This window comes from Talpa europaea (genome assembly GCF_964194135.1).
Source record: "Talpa europaea genome assembly, chromosome: 5".
NCBI classification, from domain to species: domain Eukaryota; kingdom Metazoa; phylum Chordata; class Mammalia; order Eulipotyphla; family Talpidae; genus Talpa; species Talpa europaea.
This window is the reverse complement of record NC_140071.1, coordinates 8,837,255-8,853,460: the sequence shown is the minus strand read 5'-3', so window position 1 is coordinate 8,853,460 and position 16,206 is coordinate 8,837,255. Positions and strand designations below refer to the sequence as shown.

General features: G+C 33.8%; 1 protein-coding gene across 3 annotated transcripts in view; it reads left to right on the top strand.

Moving 5' to 3' along the window:
- Window positions 1–16,206, top strand: part of CDH18 (cadherin 18) — a gene marked incomplete at both ends in the record, with an annotated part of 213,640 nt that overhangs the window by 181,385 nt on the left and 16,049 nt on the right. For all 3 annotated transcript variants that reach the window (XM_084234089.1, XM_084234091.1, XM_084234090.1), the window contains one exon: window positions 6,338–6,455. In XM_084234089.1, the coding sequence (XP_084090215.1) occupies window positions 6,338–6,455 (118 nt within the window). The remainder of the gene's footprint in view (window positions 1–6,337; window positions 6,456–16,206) is intronic.

Sequence of the window (16,206 nt, the reverse complement as noted above, 5' to 3'; positions counted from 1 at the left end):
CAGATGTCTGCTCATGACTTAGCTGGTCTTTGCAGGGGCTCATAAGGCTAATCAAGGTGTCACTGGCCAGGGCTGCATTGCTGCAGCGCAAGGCAGGCAGATCATTCAAGAACACAGTGTTGGCAGCTCTTGGTTGCTTTAAGCTGTAGACCTGAGAACTGCAGGACTTTTCTCAGCAATTCAAGTTTCCGCAGAATCATGAGATGATAAATATTCATATTTGCTTTTACATTTTGCTTTTGTTTTTTAACCCGACATAGGTTAGATAAAAGATAAAAATTTGAATATACAAAATTTTAATATTTTTTAAAATCAAGAGATAAGACCAGATAAATATAAAATAGTTGGAAAATGGTAATCAAATTAAAATGATGTGAATTTAATCAAGTATATATTAGTATTAAGGATAAAAATCACCTAAATTACCCTTATTAAAAGATCCCTGTTGTCAAAATAGATAAGAAAAAAATCAATTAAATGTTGTTTATAAGAGGCAGTTATAAATAAAATTAAGAAAAAAATTAAAGAAAATATATGGCAGAGTATAATTACTGTATCCATACTTACAAAATTACAAACACAATATTTGTTCATATACACAGACACACACACTTTATCAAAGAAAAAAATTACTAGCTATAAAGAGTTACATTTGATAAAAACAATCAGTGTAAGAAGTAGAAATAACAATTTGAAATTTTTATATACTTACCAACAATGATTCAAAATGAACAAAGCTTAAAATGACAGAAATAGTTAAGTCTCCAATTGTTTTGTCACAAGTACAAAATTGTTGAAGATAATCCAACAAAAAATATTTTAAAATGAAAAGGAAAAAACAAAATTTATTTTAGTAGGTTAACATTAGCTTTTGCTAATTTTTGGCATCCATTAATAATAATAACATTCACTAGTAGATTTTGTGAATGACTCTAACTCTTTTGCTAATATATGTTAAATAGAAATGCATTTCTTCTAATTTTATATCACAAGCAATTAAAAAATAAAAATATACTATTTAACATCTCATTAAAAGAGAAAAATATGTAGAAATAAACAATTCTTCATAAGTATAACTTGATGTATAAATTACCTCTAGTAAACTTTGATCCTTTCCTCACTCAGTTTTTGTTTATTTGGTTTGTAGATTATTCAGAGAGTTCAAAATGGGTCATTTGAAATGTGATACAAAGGATAAAAAGCCTATACATATGTTAATTATTGCATCAGTAACTTTTTAGGTATTTTCAGATAACTTATTACTTTAAAATTAATTGTATAGATATGTGATTGTGTGCTTTTGTGTTTGTGTATGTGTGTGTAGGGAGAGAGAGAGAGAGAGAGAGAGAGGTTTTGCCTCAGAGAAATTTCTAACCCTCAAGGATAAATTGTGCTCTTGTATCAGGAGCAGAGCAGCTAGTGATTTCATTGCCATCCATGTAGCCAAAATTGCTGAAAATCTGGGCAAAATGATATTCTTGCTCTTGAATCAGCTGAAGCTTCTCCTGTAGATGTGAGCCTCTCCCAATCCAAAATGTTAGTGTCAGTTTTCCAGATTGAAGTCTCTTGTGATCGGTCTGTGACCTTGACTTTTTGCTTTGACTTCTCATAGTGTCCATTTCTCACTCCTGAGAAAGTGGAACCCAGCATCCTCATGGAGCCATGCTCACCTCTCAAAGTCTCTCTCCTAGCTTTCTGTTTCACACTCTCTGCTGACCACCTAGACTTTCTAGAACTTCTAAAGTGATTTGTGTGGCAGTAAGTGCTTTTTCTCTGAAACAAATTAAAAAAAAAATTGTCAGAATTCCTGGTCTCTTCAGAAACCTAATAGTGTAAGAGTTTATGACTAGATAAGTCTCAAATTCCTTTAAACGTGGTTTAAATGTAGTTACCTTATTCTCCTCACAGAAAAGTCACTGAATTTTTATAGACAGGGCTACATTTCTGATAAGCATTTTTTTTTTTCTTTTTGGGTCCCATTCACCATTTATATAATATATCTCTTATCTTCATATACCTGTTACTGTTTTCAGATTGCAATCACTACACTCAGAATTCTAATTTATATTGCTATGTTATTCCTTCCTTTTACCTTTTAAAAGCTAAATTCACATTTAGCATCATTGCTGTCTTTAATATTGTATGATTTAAATGTCACTATAAGATAATTGGATTCTTTCATGTTGCTTGAACATGTGTTTCCAACCCCTTCAACAAAATGAACTCAAACTTTTCATTGAGGGGATAAAAATCACTTTAAAGTATTATTTATTGGATCGATATTTAAATAAATCATTGGCAATCTCTGTGGTCAAGAGTATGAGTAACTCATTATAGGGAAAATGGACTGAATTTTCCTGTTGTTTAATTTTGCAGTCTTTGGCTCATTTAACCTGGCATTTCTAACATTTCTGGAGAAACTTCATGTGTTTTGATGCAGAGTTGAATAAGGAACTCTATTTAAATAATGATTTGTGAAATAGGTCTTCTGATGTGTATTTGTATTGCCTAGCTGTATGACAGTTCCGCTTTCTATGACAATCACTTTCAGAATTACAGATATTTCTATTATGGATGTTGTATATCTAAATAGAACAGCATGTGGCTATGGCAAAGAGATTGGTCTCTTATGAAAGCAGAGGTTTAAATCACATATAACTTCAGATTTCAGGTCAATTCATGTATCTGAATAAACTGAAACAATATGGTTCTCTGACTAAATATATTTTTCTATTCTAAAAACAAAATCCTAAAGTATCTGGCATGAAAAAATATTAAAAAGAGAATCATGCCCATATGAAATTTGATGCTCCTTCTCAAAGTGGAATGAATTTAAAAACAGTTTACATATGTCTATACTTTGATACTTTTTGAAAAATAAAGAGAATGCTTTTTATTTTACTCATATTGAATTTTCCCTCTATGTCTCATTTTTTTAAGTAAACTTAGAAAACATGACATTTTAAAATAAATTTTGTATGATACCTGCTTCTCCTATCACAGTTATTTACAATAAAACTTTATATGAAAATAGTTTATTAGATCAGTAAAAATTTGACACCAAGTCAGAAATCAAACACATTTAACTAACAAATTTAGCATTATGATAAAGTTAATGTATGACCCCATTTGAGATTATATTATAAAGCAAACTTAATTAATTTAAAGCGATACAATGCATTTCACAAAACTTCCTTATTTATTGAAACATTCAGTCAGCTCATTTATCAAAGTCTAAGTTATTTGTCCAAATTTGTAAAACTGACTGTTGTTCCCTATAAATTGCTCTAGAAGCAGTCGACTATGGAAAACACATTTTAAAAAAGAAGATACAATTATTTGATTAAAAAATTCTATTTTTTTCCCAAAGTGAATCCTTATCTGTGGACATTACCAAAATATTCTGCTGACTGTCTTGTTTATCACTTATAAATACCAACTAGCAATTTGAATTCACACTCTCCTCCTTGAATAAAATAAATCTGTGATTTTGCAAACATCTGTAAAACTAATAAAACATCTTAGACAGTCATGATAGTGCATGTGCAAGAGAACATCTAAGTTCAGTCAGAGGGCGAGAGTTAAAAAATGATTAGTTGTGGACTGAATAGAGCAAGCCCACAGCTTACAAAGTGCTTAGTCAGCACCATGTGGATAAATCATAACCTTTGAAAAAGGGTAGAAAATGCTGATGATGGAGACATGGCAAATATCTAGATTTCTGCCGGAAATTTAAATCTTCTAAATTTAAATCTTTAATGTGTTAACTTCTTAGCTATATTTTCTAATAAAATTCTGAGGAAATAGTACATGGAAATTCTTTTTTGTCAATCATCCTGTTGAAAAAGAAGAGTGATTAATAAACCTGAAAAAATTAAATGTCATCTAGGATGCAGACAGTATGTCAAAGTTCTGGATAAAATCAGACCAAACACAAGGTATTTGCAAACACATCTTAGAAAAGTTATGAAAAAATTAAGTAAGATGTGTAACCAACAATTTCACAACAATTCAAGTAAATGACTCATTGTTAAACTAAATATAATCAACACATTGTGAGTGAGAACTCTTTTTGAGGAAAATATTGTCACAAGTGAGCTTCCTGATAAATTCAGATTTGAACTAACTTGTATAAAAATGGAAATGTTACTATTAAGAACAGAAAATCACCAAACACAATGTAAAATGAATCATACCTGATATTAACAAAGGAATACTATTATTTATAAAAATATCAAGAAAATTTAAAATGACTTATAAAATAAATTTGAAATGAGAAGAAAACACTTGTCTTAATGGCATAATAACGGGAAACTTAAAATAATTTAGTTGATGTGAATGAATTGTTTTCCTCCAAATTGCATTCCAGGATAAGAAGTGAATCTGCAGCTACGTCAGTAAATTACGAGGTATCATAAGAAATAGGATTGCAATTTGAGAACCACAATGCATGAAGAGTAGGAGTGAGAGCATTTATTTTCCAAAAGAAAGTGGTTTATTTTTATCTCACCTCACAAACAACCTTCAAATTTTGATTTTTTTTAAAGATTTATTTAATTATACAAGAACTGGGATACAGGTCAGAGGCACGGGAGGGTGAGAGAATTCACCAGAGACAGAGCAGGGAGCAGAACAGGCAGACGGATGGAAGACACTGCTGAGGGAGCAGTGGGTGAGACAGGAGAGGTCTGCCGCGTCATGTGGGTTTCTCCCTGGCTGGCCGGGAATTGAACCTGCACTGCAGAGGCTGCAGACAGCTTCACAGCCTAGCACTCAACCCACTGCGCCACCGGGGAGGCCCTCAAATTTTGATATTTTAATTTCCACATTACGCTAAGGAGCTGACATGAAGGGGATGCAGACATGGTCTTCAGTCCAGCACCTTCAACTCTGGGAAGTTTCAAACACTTGAAAAAAATTGTCAGGCTGCTTTTATCATCCATCAAGTCATTATACCACAAGTAGTCAAAAGCCAGTAATAAGTAGAAAAAAAGAATACCTATAAGAGACTAGCTGTGGTTCAAATTGAAAAGAAGCCAAACAACAAGCAGATGTTCAATTCACAAATAAATAATATGGCAGGAAATACAGGGGATGAGAGATGGATGCTGGGAGGTGGCGGGGTCTGGGCTGCTTCACACAGGATCTCTTGCTCAGGAAGCAAATGTTAAGGTGTGAAAGGAATGAGCTTTGGGAAGATGTGGTGGGAATCGCTTATCCTAAAGGGCTGTCTTCACTCACATTTCATGAAAAAACAGGCTGTCCTGGCTCTGTCCTCAGTTCTGCTCTGCTCCTCAGCTCCCAACAGTGAACGGACTCAGTAGTGGAGAGTCTAAAATTTACGCTTTAACTTTGTTATATTTTGGTGGATTATTTCACTTGTGAGATATTTAAATGGGCCAGAGTTGAGTAAAATGTTCCTCAAAATCCTATCAGTCTTGAAATGGACACACTATATGTCACAGAAGGAAACTTTTTTTTTTTTTTATGGTTCTCTTTTTCCCCTGTTTTTAATTTCTCTAAGTAGGAGCTGGGAAGATTAGGATACTAATTTTGAACAAGGGAAGTATTGTCCTGCTAGTTCATTTGTGTGTGTGTGTGTGTGTGTGTGTGTATTAAGAGTATAATGACTATAGCTTTTGGAATTTATATTCTGCTCTTAGGAAACCTAGAATCTTTTATTTATATATTCTAACTTTTTCTGCTGCTTATTGTGCATAAAGTCCAGATTTTGGAATTGCTTCTCTTAACCACTAGGGATGAGGTATATACAATAAAACTCTGAGGTATCTGGTTTTGTCTGTTCCCCTCTTACAAATTTGAGGCACGTCACCATCCTTCAGGGACTGAGATTTCTCATCTTTACAGTACCGGGGCTGGATCGTGATCTCAAAGGTCTCTTGCAACAGCAGAGAGACATAAGATTTCACTGCTTTTGCATTTCCTGACTGAGACCAACATATATTGCAAGCCTGTTCTACATCAGCACTGGGATATTGGTATTTGTACAAACAATACTTCATGTCTCCCCAAACAGGTGTTCACACAAAGTCTTACAGCTAATTGGCCCCAAGGCACTGTGGGTGATAAAGACAAACATTTTTAAATGTTTGTATCATGCTAGAAAATAAATGGAATGATTATAAATTATGTCTAATGTTTTCTAGAATCTAATGCAAAGACGAGCAAGTAAATTGCTGCTTTTACTTGATGAATTTAAAAACACTCAAGGTAGAAAGAGTGATCTTTTAAAACTTATATGTGAACAATTGAAAATGTTATTATTAAAGACAAGGGACTCAGCCAAATTAACTACTAAATATTTGCTTTTCTTTAGGTTATTCATACCATCAGTGCCACTGATAAAGATGATTTTGCCAATGGAGCAAGGTTTAACTTCTTTCTTGATGAACGCCTGTCTATGAACCCAAACTTCACTCTAAAGGACAATGAAGGTGAACATAAATACATATTTTTTGTTTGTTTATGTGATGCTACCTGGTTTGTCTTGATATGGATTAGGCCTGAGTAGTTTTGCTTTATACTTATATCCCTGTGAACAGCTTGCAAATCAGCATTCAAAGTCAGTTTGATGTTAACATATTATGATCTGTGAATAGCTTGTATTTAAAATTGAGCCATATGTACAAATAACTTTCATTGAATTTATTCAGAAGCATCCCTTTAAACAAGAAATGTACATGTAATGTGCTCTTGGGCAAATTTTAAGAGAAATCTTAGCTGACAAATATGTTTATGAGGGCAGCTGCTAGGAGGTTGAAAAATTTAAATGAGGGGAAATGAAAAATATGTCCTAGGGATAGTTAGAAAAAGAAATGCAATGTTTGAAATCATCTTGCATTAGCAAAACTATCAAGATGTGCTGTACAAATTATATTTCCCCTTGTTATTATGAATATTTCACAGAATATGGCTAGATAAATATGCATAATTGCAGGGTATTGTGGAAATTTTTGAATTAGTTTTTGCTTAAGCTTCTGTATCGTGTAGAAAAAAAGGAAACCATAATTTTGTTGCCAGAGAAGATCCATCCCAGAGTAGATTCCTCAAGGTTAAGTATAAATCACTCTTCTCTATGTACCAGCAGCATTAAGATTGAACATGTGCAACATTCTGATTAGCATCACCTTTCTTCTTTAACTATCTTTGATCACCTTTATCTGAAGGTGTTATTATTGAAGCGTCAATGCACCTCAGAATCACATGAAACAAATACATCCATGCTGTAATAAAATTTAGTTTCTTTTTTTTCATGTTCGTGGAAAAACATTTTCATGCACAGGAAAAATAATAACATGAAATGATGACCCAGTATGACATATCTTCATTATAACTAAGTTTCTTTAAGTTAATATAGCAACGATTCCATAGTTAACATGTAGTCTCAATAAGGTTTATGTGAAAAATACAAAGCTTGGTTTGCTCTCATTTTAACTTCCTAAGACAGCTCTACTGATGGCAAAGGCATGTTTGTGTATGACACATTGTATTTCATTGACTATCGTGCATGCATTCACATCTGAACAGCTCACTTTACAATCTGAGATATATTTAGTTTATTAAATATATTAAATATGTCAAAAGGAATTCTATTTTCCCATATATCAAGGAATTACACCCATACTTATATTTCACTGGATTTTTTTTTTCAAGAAAAATGTAAACTCTTGGCAATCACAACAACATGAATGGACCTGGAGAGGTGTGCTAAGTGAAATAAGGAGGAAAGAGAAAGCAAATACTGGTAGATTTCACAAGTATGTGGAACATAGAGAAACAAAACCAAGGCACCAAAATGCAGAACAAGTTTAGGAGCACTTAATAAATAGGGAGTATAAAATATAGGGAGTATAAAATATTTGGAAGAAATCAAAAGAAATTATAGCAAAAATCAATATCTGTAGGTAAAAATGAATGGCAACTTTGCAAAAACACCAAAGAAAAGAAACACCAAAGGCCAAGTTTAAAATTAAATACGTACTTGGATGTGTCAGACTAAAGCAGTGGAACTACAAAAATAAAAAGAAGTTTTTTTTTCAAGCAGGAATATAGTTAAAAATTAAACTTAGTGTATAAAAAAGATAGAATACTTTTAAAATGCAATGATAATTAGATTTAAACTAGAACCTGGTTCAAAAAGGAATACATGTTGGGTCACAAAAACCATTTGCATAAAATGTTGAAGAAAATATATTTTTCTATTGTCAAACTTCTCTACATTAGAAACAGTAGTCTAGCAGGAATTAAGGGAGGGTAGCTACTTAAGTGAGTGACTTTATACTCTTGGGTGAAAGAAGAATGACTTAATTTCTCATGACAAGGTAAGCAGGATAAAGTTCCTTTTATCTTTGAGTTCCGCACCTCTCAAAGACTCTAGGGTATCATATGGGGTGACTCAAGGGGGCTGTGCATGTGGTGGGTTTGCATCACAGCAAAGGAACCTTAGAGAAATCCCAGTATTCTATATGGACTCCAAGAATATCAGATTGAACATTGCCCAGTATTTATTATATGAGATGATAAACAAACCTGTGTTCTGCTGTGGCAGGAGAGACTCTTTTGTCTAAAGCTGTTTTCTCTACTACCTTGAAAAATCATCCAGAATGAAAGGAAGATTAGTACTAATTTTCACAAAACCTGCGACAACTTAAAAGACCCATGAAGAATTGACTCTCAGTAGCTGCTTCAAAGGATTTGACTAAGTAATTGTCATACCCATACTAGGAAATGTCCATACAAAAATATTCATTTCACTTATGCTTTGACTATCAAAAGGTTGGAACAAAACAAGATGATCAAACTTAGAATAAATATGTCACTGTGCTTGTATGAAATAGAAAATATCCCAGGAGTTAAAAATGAATGAGGTAGGTTTATATTTGTCTCTATGGCTAGATTTCAACTGTATACTTGATGGTGATGCAGAAAGTTGCAGAATAACAATGAATAATCATTTATATTTTTAAAAACTCATTCAACAATGTTATGTCTTCTTTACCATATGCCAAAGAGTTAAAAATATCATTAAACATGTTCAAATCAAACATATACTTGGCAAAGATATACATCAAATTCAGAAGAGTAGATAACTGTGGGTACAAATAGTGAATCCTGTAGAAAGTAAAAACAGTATTGTGTAATCACTTATTTCTGACTCAAGAGTGGCATCCTGATAATATGTTTCAAGTCTGATGCCAAGTATTATTGTTTCTTAATTTCTGGATGAGTTCAGCATATTTTACAAGCTTAGCATATTTCCTGGCACAAAATAGACACTCACTTATTGCTTCAACAAGTGTGTACTTAAATATTACCTATGTCAGTTTCTACAAGTGATGATCTCATCACAAGTATAGGCAGTTCTTGCTTTCAAAGATTTCTAGCATGATAAAACAATTACAGCTTAGTGTTACAAAGAAAAAGCATGTGCTTCAACAAAGACATTGAAGGGGTCCTCCAGTTCTGGAGTGGGAAGTAGGATTATTTCCTGATGTGAGAGATAGCTAAACTGATAACTGAATCCTCAGTGACATTAGTCAAAAAAAAATAAATAAAAAAGAGGGAAGGAATAAAAGTTTTAGGCAGGAAGCTAAACACCCTAAGGTGGAGACGTGTAGCATAGTGAGATCAAGGAAATGGATAAATTTCCATTTCTTCAAAAATGTATTGAAAGTGGAATGTCTTTCAAAATAACTCTTGAAAGTAGGATAAAAATTTTTGAGTTGACTAGTGACCCAAATTTTAGCCGTCACAGACTTCTGTAAACCATGAGAATTGTTTATTTTTTTAAGGTTTTTTTCCATTAAAAAAAAATTGACCAAACTATTTAAGAAGGGGAGTGAAATAGTTTGAATTTGGAAAGAGCAATCTGGTTGCTATATACATACTGGGTCACAGGGGCAAGTGTGGTGGCATTACTCATCTTTAGTTTTAATTATTAAAAATTATTAAAAATAAGATCATCAACAGTTTCTCCTTGGTGGATCACAATACCAGCCCCACTTCAAATGTTTATGCCTTTCCTCTAGGGATGTTTATGTCAGGAAACCATTCCCAATGGGTCTCTTGACTGTTTTCATGTTTTGCAAACAGAGCATTAACTTCTCTTTTGTTCCAGACTATCTTTCCTAGGATGTTCATAGAACTATCATCCTTGGAAGATAGAGATAGTGTCTCCCCAGGAACAAAGGACATATTCATTTATTGTCTAGTGTGGTGAGGATAATGACTCTCTTTGGCACAGAATTTGACATGTTTGCTTGCAAAGATGATAAAGCATCCATGCTGTCTGCACCCCTGATTTCTCAGCTGCTACAAAAATGCATTCACTGTGTGTGCATCATGTGCCAGGCTCTTCCACAGCACTCTTATTTACTCAGAGGTCAAGGGGAACTAATGCGAGCAAGTGAGACTTTATGCTTCTGGCTGTGACATGAATAAAACTTCCTTTTGTCTGACCCAGGAACCTTTTGTCTTCTGACAACATCCATAAATTTGGGACAGATTAATCTTGTGAATTTGGTAAGGTTTCAATTCTTTCACATTTCTTGATACTTCACTGGACTAATTCCCACCACAAAAATTGGTAAAAACCACATTTCTATATTAATGAAATTATCCCATATTATATTATCTATCTTCTAGTAATATAAGAATATTGAAGTTATCCCAGAAATGGAAATCTTGATAGTGTTTATGTCTGGAATTACACAAGCTGGCTTAAATCCTCATCCCAGCTAAGATGTCCCTCCCCCATTTATTTCATGGTGATGATTCTACTTACCACCGGATTTGCTTGTTAAGTAATTAACTTGAAGACAATATTCATGTTTTTTTCAGATCTTCCCCATCCTCATTAGATCTTTCCTGCCATATGTTCTATCCCTCATTAACTTGGAATCTGCTAATTTATCTGAGCATTGCAAGAAAAAAAAATGCTGTCTTGAATGTTCCATCTTGTTTATATAAAAGTTTCTTTATTTGGGAACTATTTTCTTATTATTCACTCTGACATATGCTTGGAATATAATGGTAGAAAACAGCAGCATGGAGCTAATATCCTGCTCAAGGAAACAAGATTTCTATGAAAGCAAATACATCTATTCAGAGAAAATGTGATGCAAACATTCACTGCTTTGGTTAATAGCCACTTTTTTTTCTTAATATAGAGATGTAAATCTCTGATAAAGTTTTCTATCCTTTTATGTTTTCTACATTTTCTCTATTTTCTTGAACATATTAATCTTGATTTAGATTGCACAATTATTGCCGACTAACTCCGCGATCTAACTCTGCTATCTGGACTAAATACATTTATTTGTTTACTTGATTGTTGAGAAGATGATGGATGGAGAAATGGAGACACAAGACTGGGTCATATGGTCTTATTTCTTGATATGTCAGTAAGTTTTGATTGGATAACACATAAAATATATAAATCTAGAAGAGGCTCAAAGGAAGATAACTTTCTCCAGAGAATATACACTATATTCTCTGGTAACAGAGAGAGGAATTATTAAATGAATCCAGTAAGCAGTGTGATGACTTGCAGTTTTGTTCACATTAGGTCTATCTCTGATTTGTCCCTGTCCCCAGGGTGTGGCCTTCTAGAATGTTTAACACTCATCCTGTTCCTACCTTTAATCATGGTCTATTCAATACCAAAAGACGGCAGAATCATAAAGCTCTATTTTATCTTTCAGAGCTTTTCAGCTTAGAGTCTTAGCTTTCTGGTAAACTTCTACTTCCAATTCAACTTTGCATTTAACAAATGTCTTTAGGGAAAATTAACCATGTGTTTGAGGCCCCCCATTTCCTAATTGGATTGCAGGCTCTGGAGACATCTAAAAACTATCTGAGTCACTCTGTCCACAGTCTGGAGTTTCAGCCTCTTGTTAGTTCCTGGTAAAAACAAGATCATTGCCATCAACCACCCCACATATTCCCTCTGTCTAGAATTTTAACTCTTCCTGGTAATCTTGCTTCAGCAGTTCTCTAGTGTCAGTAAACAGATATTTACTTTAATTTTTAGACTTTTTGTTTTCAGTGAAAGTGTCATTAAAAATTATGCTTTAACTTTACTCAGACCTGCCTTTTCTAAATTAAGAGCTATTTGGGCACTGTCTCATTAAATAGTTGGGGTATACATGAAGCCATGAAGAAAGGCCCTGTTCAGTAATAACCCAATTATCATCAAGATGCTGCTCCCAGTCACTGATATGGTACAGACATTGATTCTTTAAAATTTAATTATAATTGGTTCAGAACCCTGTGCTATGCACAAAGCAGAACCAAGATCCCTTCTGAAATGTCTGAGGGTTAGAGTGGAAAAGACACCGTTGTCTTTTTTCATGCCAGTTACCATTTCAACCAAATTTCCCCTTTTTATTCTGGCACTTGGTTTTCCTGTTACTCCCCTATACTGACCAGTCTTTTTCCTGAAAACACTATGTTCTCAAAGTACAAGCTAATACCAAAGTATGGGGCAAAGAGAGTGCAGTGAAAGAGCAGCTTAGCAGCTTTCTGAAAGGGATAACATGGAAGGAAAAGACTTGAATCCTAAGTACTCAATCTTTCTTTCAAACCTTACTGAGTTAACACGTGGGTGAGTTGGTGGTGGGTATACTCTGATGATAATACCTGAAGAGGGTTTCCAAATAATACTTCAATTAAAAATAAAGAAACATATTTTTTTTAATGTGCAGCTCAATATTAAACTTAGCCTTGGAAATCTGCCCTTTCCAAAGTCAAAGTCAAAGCAAAAATTGTAAAGGTCAAGAAAGTAAGTGCTGAAAGTGGCTACCACCACACAGAAAAAGAGATATTGCCCACTTTCTAAGGGTCCAAAACACTGCAGCTCTGATTATAACCCAAATATCCTCAGAAGAGTGCCCCCATAAGAAACAAGCTTGGCCACTATGTGATTGTCAAGTTCCCCTAACTACTAAATCAGCCATGAAGAAGATAGAAGACATTAACACACTTGGGTTGACTGTAGAGGTGAAGATCAACAAGTACCAGCTCAAACAGGCTGAGGTGAAGCTCTCTGACATTGGCATGGCCAAGGTCAACACCCTGATAAGACCTGATAGAGAGAAGAAGGCATGTGTCTGGCTGATTCCCAACTATAGTACTTTGGATATTGCTGACAAAATTGGTGAATATCTGAACTGAGTCCAGCTGACTGGACTCTGAAGCCGAATTGTGAGATGGCATCAGTGTCCTTGAGTATTTCTCTGCTCCTCAATATTGTGGCATTTTGCTATGTCTTCTGGTTCCTATCATCTACTTCTAGTCACTTCCTCCAGTCACTTGCTCTTTCTCAACAAAATCTTGAAATCACTATTTCCATCCACACTTGAAATCACAAGTCTCTCTCTCCCCAACTTCTCTCTGTTGCAATATATACACCAAGGTATATATTGTAAATATGAATGTTTGATAATTATATCATTTGTTTCATTACTAATATATTGTCACTTACACAGTTTTGTTATTGACAACAATAAATTATTTTGAAGTTACAGCATCTTAAAATTGTATTACTCTAAAACAACAGAAGTATGAAAGTCTAGTTTTTCCTATAACCACCCTCTCTGTAAGATGTGATGGGTCAACTTTTAATTTTAGCATCAAGAATCTATGTATAATTTTGACTTCTTAACCAAATATATACAGCAAATAAACTATAGCCATAATATCAGTCTTTGAATATAAGCTTACACCAGGAAACTACACATACAATAACTCTGTTCATTCATTTTGTAGTATAAAGGTATAACCTAATCCCTCAATACAAAATTATCATTAGTCTACAAGGTAAGTCTTTTCTGCTTCTTAATCTTTATTCTGCCTCTGGAGAGACTAGGTTTTCTTTGATGCAAGGAGATTTGCCAACCTAATTCCTAGGCTTAAGTCTGTTTGTCAAGTGCATTTGTAAGTCTTACAGATTTTTGCAGGGAAAGAGATCATTTATTATATATATATATATATATATATATATATAGTTGTATCTCTGTTTGAAGGATTCAAAAATCATATTTAATGTGCCTTTTAAATTTCAAAATCCATATAATTTTATTGATAATTTGCTATCAAGAATATCTAAAAAGAATATCTATCACTCCTGTTTCTCTCCAAGTTTTCTTTTTTAGTTATATATCTTCTTCTTTCGAAGATACTTCTATTCTCCCAAAGTGAATGGACTTGAATAATATTCTATTTGAAAAAATGAAAGTACAGCACTGAAAATTACCTTTTTAATCATAGTCAACAAAAGATTCTATCTATTCTTATTTACACCTTGTTACAACATTGTGAAGATATTTTTTCCTTAGTTTTATTGCTTTTTATTATTACCTTGCAATATCCTTTTCTACTTCTCAAAATGAAAGTCATATCAGGTATAAGTTTTTAAAAGATTTTTAAGCAAAAACACTTAAATAACAACATAGAGAAATACTGTTTTACCTTGAGGCTGTTGGGGTTATGTAAAAGGTTATCTACTTTAAGTTTACATTGCATTGAACTCAACATAGGGAGGCTTTCAAATTTATCTGTGTAATTGTTACAAAGGTGTCTTTGGAGCACTTCTCATTCAAATTTCTCAGTCCTGGGGAGTGAGATGCAGTTACTTAATTTGATGTAATGGGAAACCACAAATGACCTTACATTTATTTTGTATTACTTTGCCATTGTCAGATCTATAGTATTTGATATCCCCATAGTTTATTTTTGTCCTTCAAATGAGATCTCACAGCTGGTGTTGTAATATGCTGAATTTCTCTACAGAGCATAACCACTTAACATTCTGTTTTTAGCCGCAGGACTTCCAGAGACCATTTAGTGGCTTCTCCCATTCCTAAGCAACCTAGCACACAGCACATTAAGTGCATCCTGAGAAAACAGTTGCAGATAAAGCCTCCAATGTCCTCTAGTGGATGTGCCCTCCTGAGTCAATTACCACTTTCCCTGATGCAACTGGGACACACTTTTATTCCCAGGAGGATTCCCTTTCTCCTCCCAGCCAAATCTCAGCCTTGGCTTACTAACATTTCTCCAGCCACACCTGCTAGCGTCCTAGTACCCTAAATGAGAAGGGTGGAGATGTAGCATGACTAGCAAAAAGGCAGAGAATCTAGAAGATAAGCAGTCTTGTCCTTAAAATGGGAACATGTCACTTTCAATTGTAGTGATTTGGTTTAAAGGTTTTTTTTACTTCAGATAAAAAATATGCTAGTGTTTTGTTTTTGTTTTTGTTTTTTTCTGATGAGTTTACCAGCCAAGACCCTCCCTCTCCTCTTCTACTACTCACAGTGTCATCAAATAATTGTTGACTCATAGTCACTAAGAAAAGATAGATGGATGTGTGGGTGGATGGACAGATAAGAGAGAAAGAGAGAAAGAGAGAGGATGAATGGATGGACGGATGGATGGATTTAGGATGAGTAAGGAAATGAGGTAGAAATAAAATAAAAATATGCTTTTTTTATCCATATCATGGCACTTTATTTATTTGCTTTCCTTTTGTGAAAATGAAGTATAGGTAGTTGAAATGTCATTTTGCCTTTTTCCTCCTTGCTCAGATTCACACAATGCCACAGGAGTTGTCCATGCACCCTCTGCCTTCACGGGGGTAACTTAGTCATTGTTAAGATAGGGCTATGTGTTCAAGGATGTGTCCATAGAGTGTCCACCAGTGTTTTTTTTTTTTAATTTTGGAACCCCAGTCATAATTTATTCTACTTTGACTCATTTATTCACCTTGAAAAATAATAGTATTTGTTAAAGGTATGTGATAAATAATGAGTAGAGTTTTTCTCATGAAGTACATATTCCATTTATTTTTCATTTTCTTTTTTGTAAATTATTGGTTGTATCCCTCCTTCTACAATTATTAAATTATTGTGATATGTTTATGAATCATTTCATATTTGGGATTGGATTTCTATTTTTTTTTGTCTTTTTGAGAATGCATATTAGGTTTTTATTTTTTTTTATAATAAATTTTATTTTTATATTCCCCATACAATTGCAACCCCCCCATTCTGACCCCAATCCCTCCCCTCCCGCCCCCCACCCCCCAAAAAGTGTCTCTGGTTCATAGTTGTTTGTTGATTAAGATTTTCACTTTCTCATAGATATTCATTTCCCTAGTCCCTTATTTAAGTTTTCTAGATTCCTGCT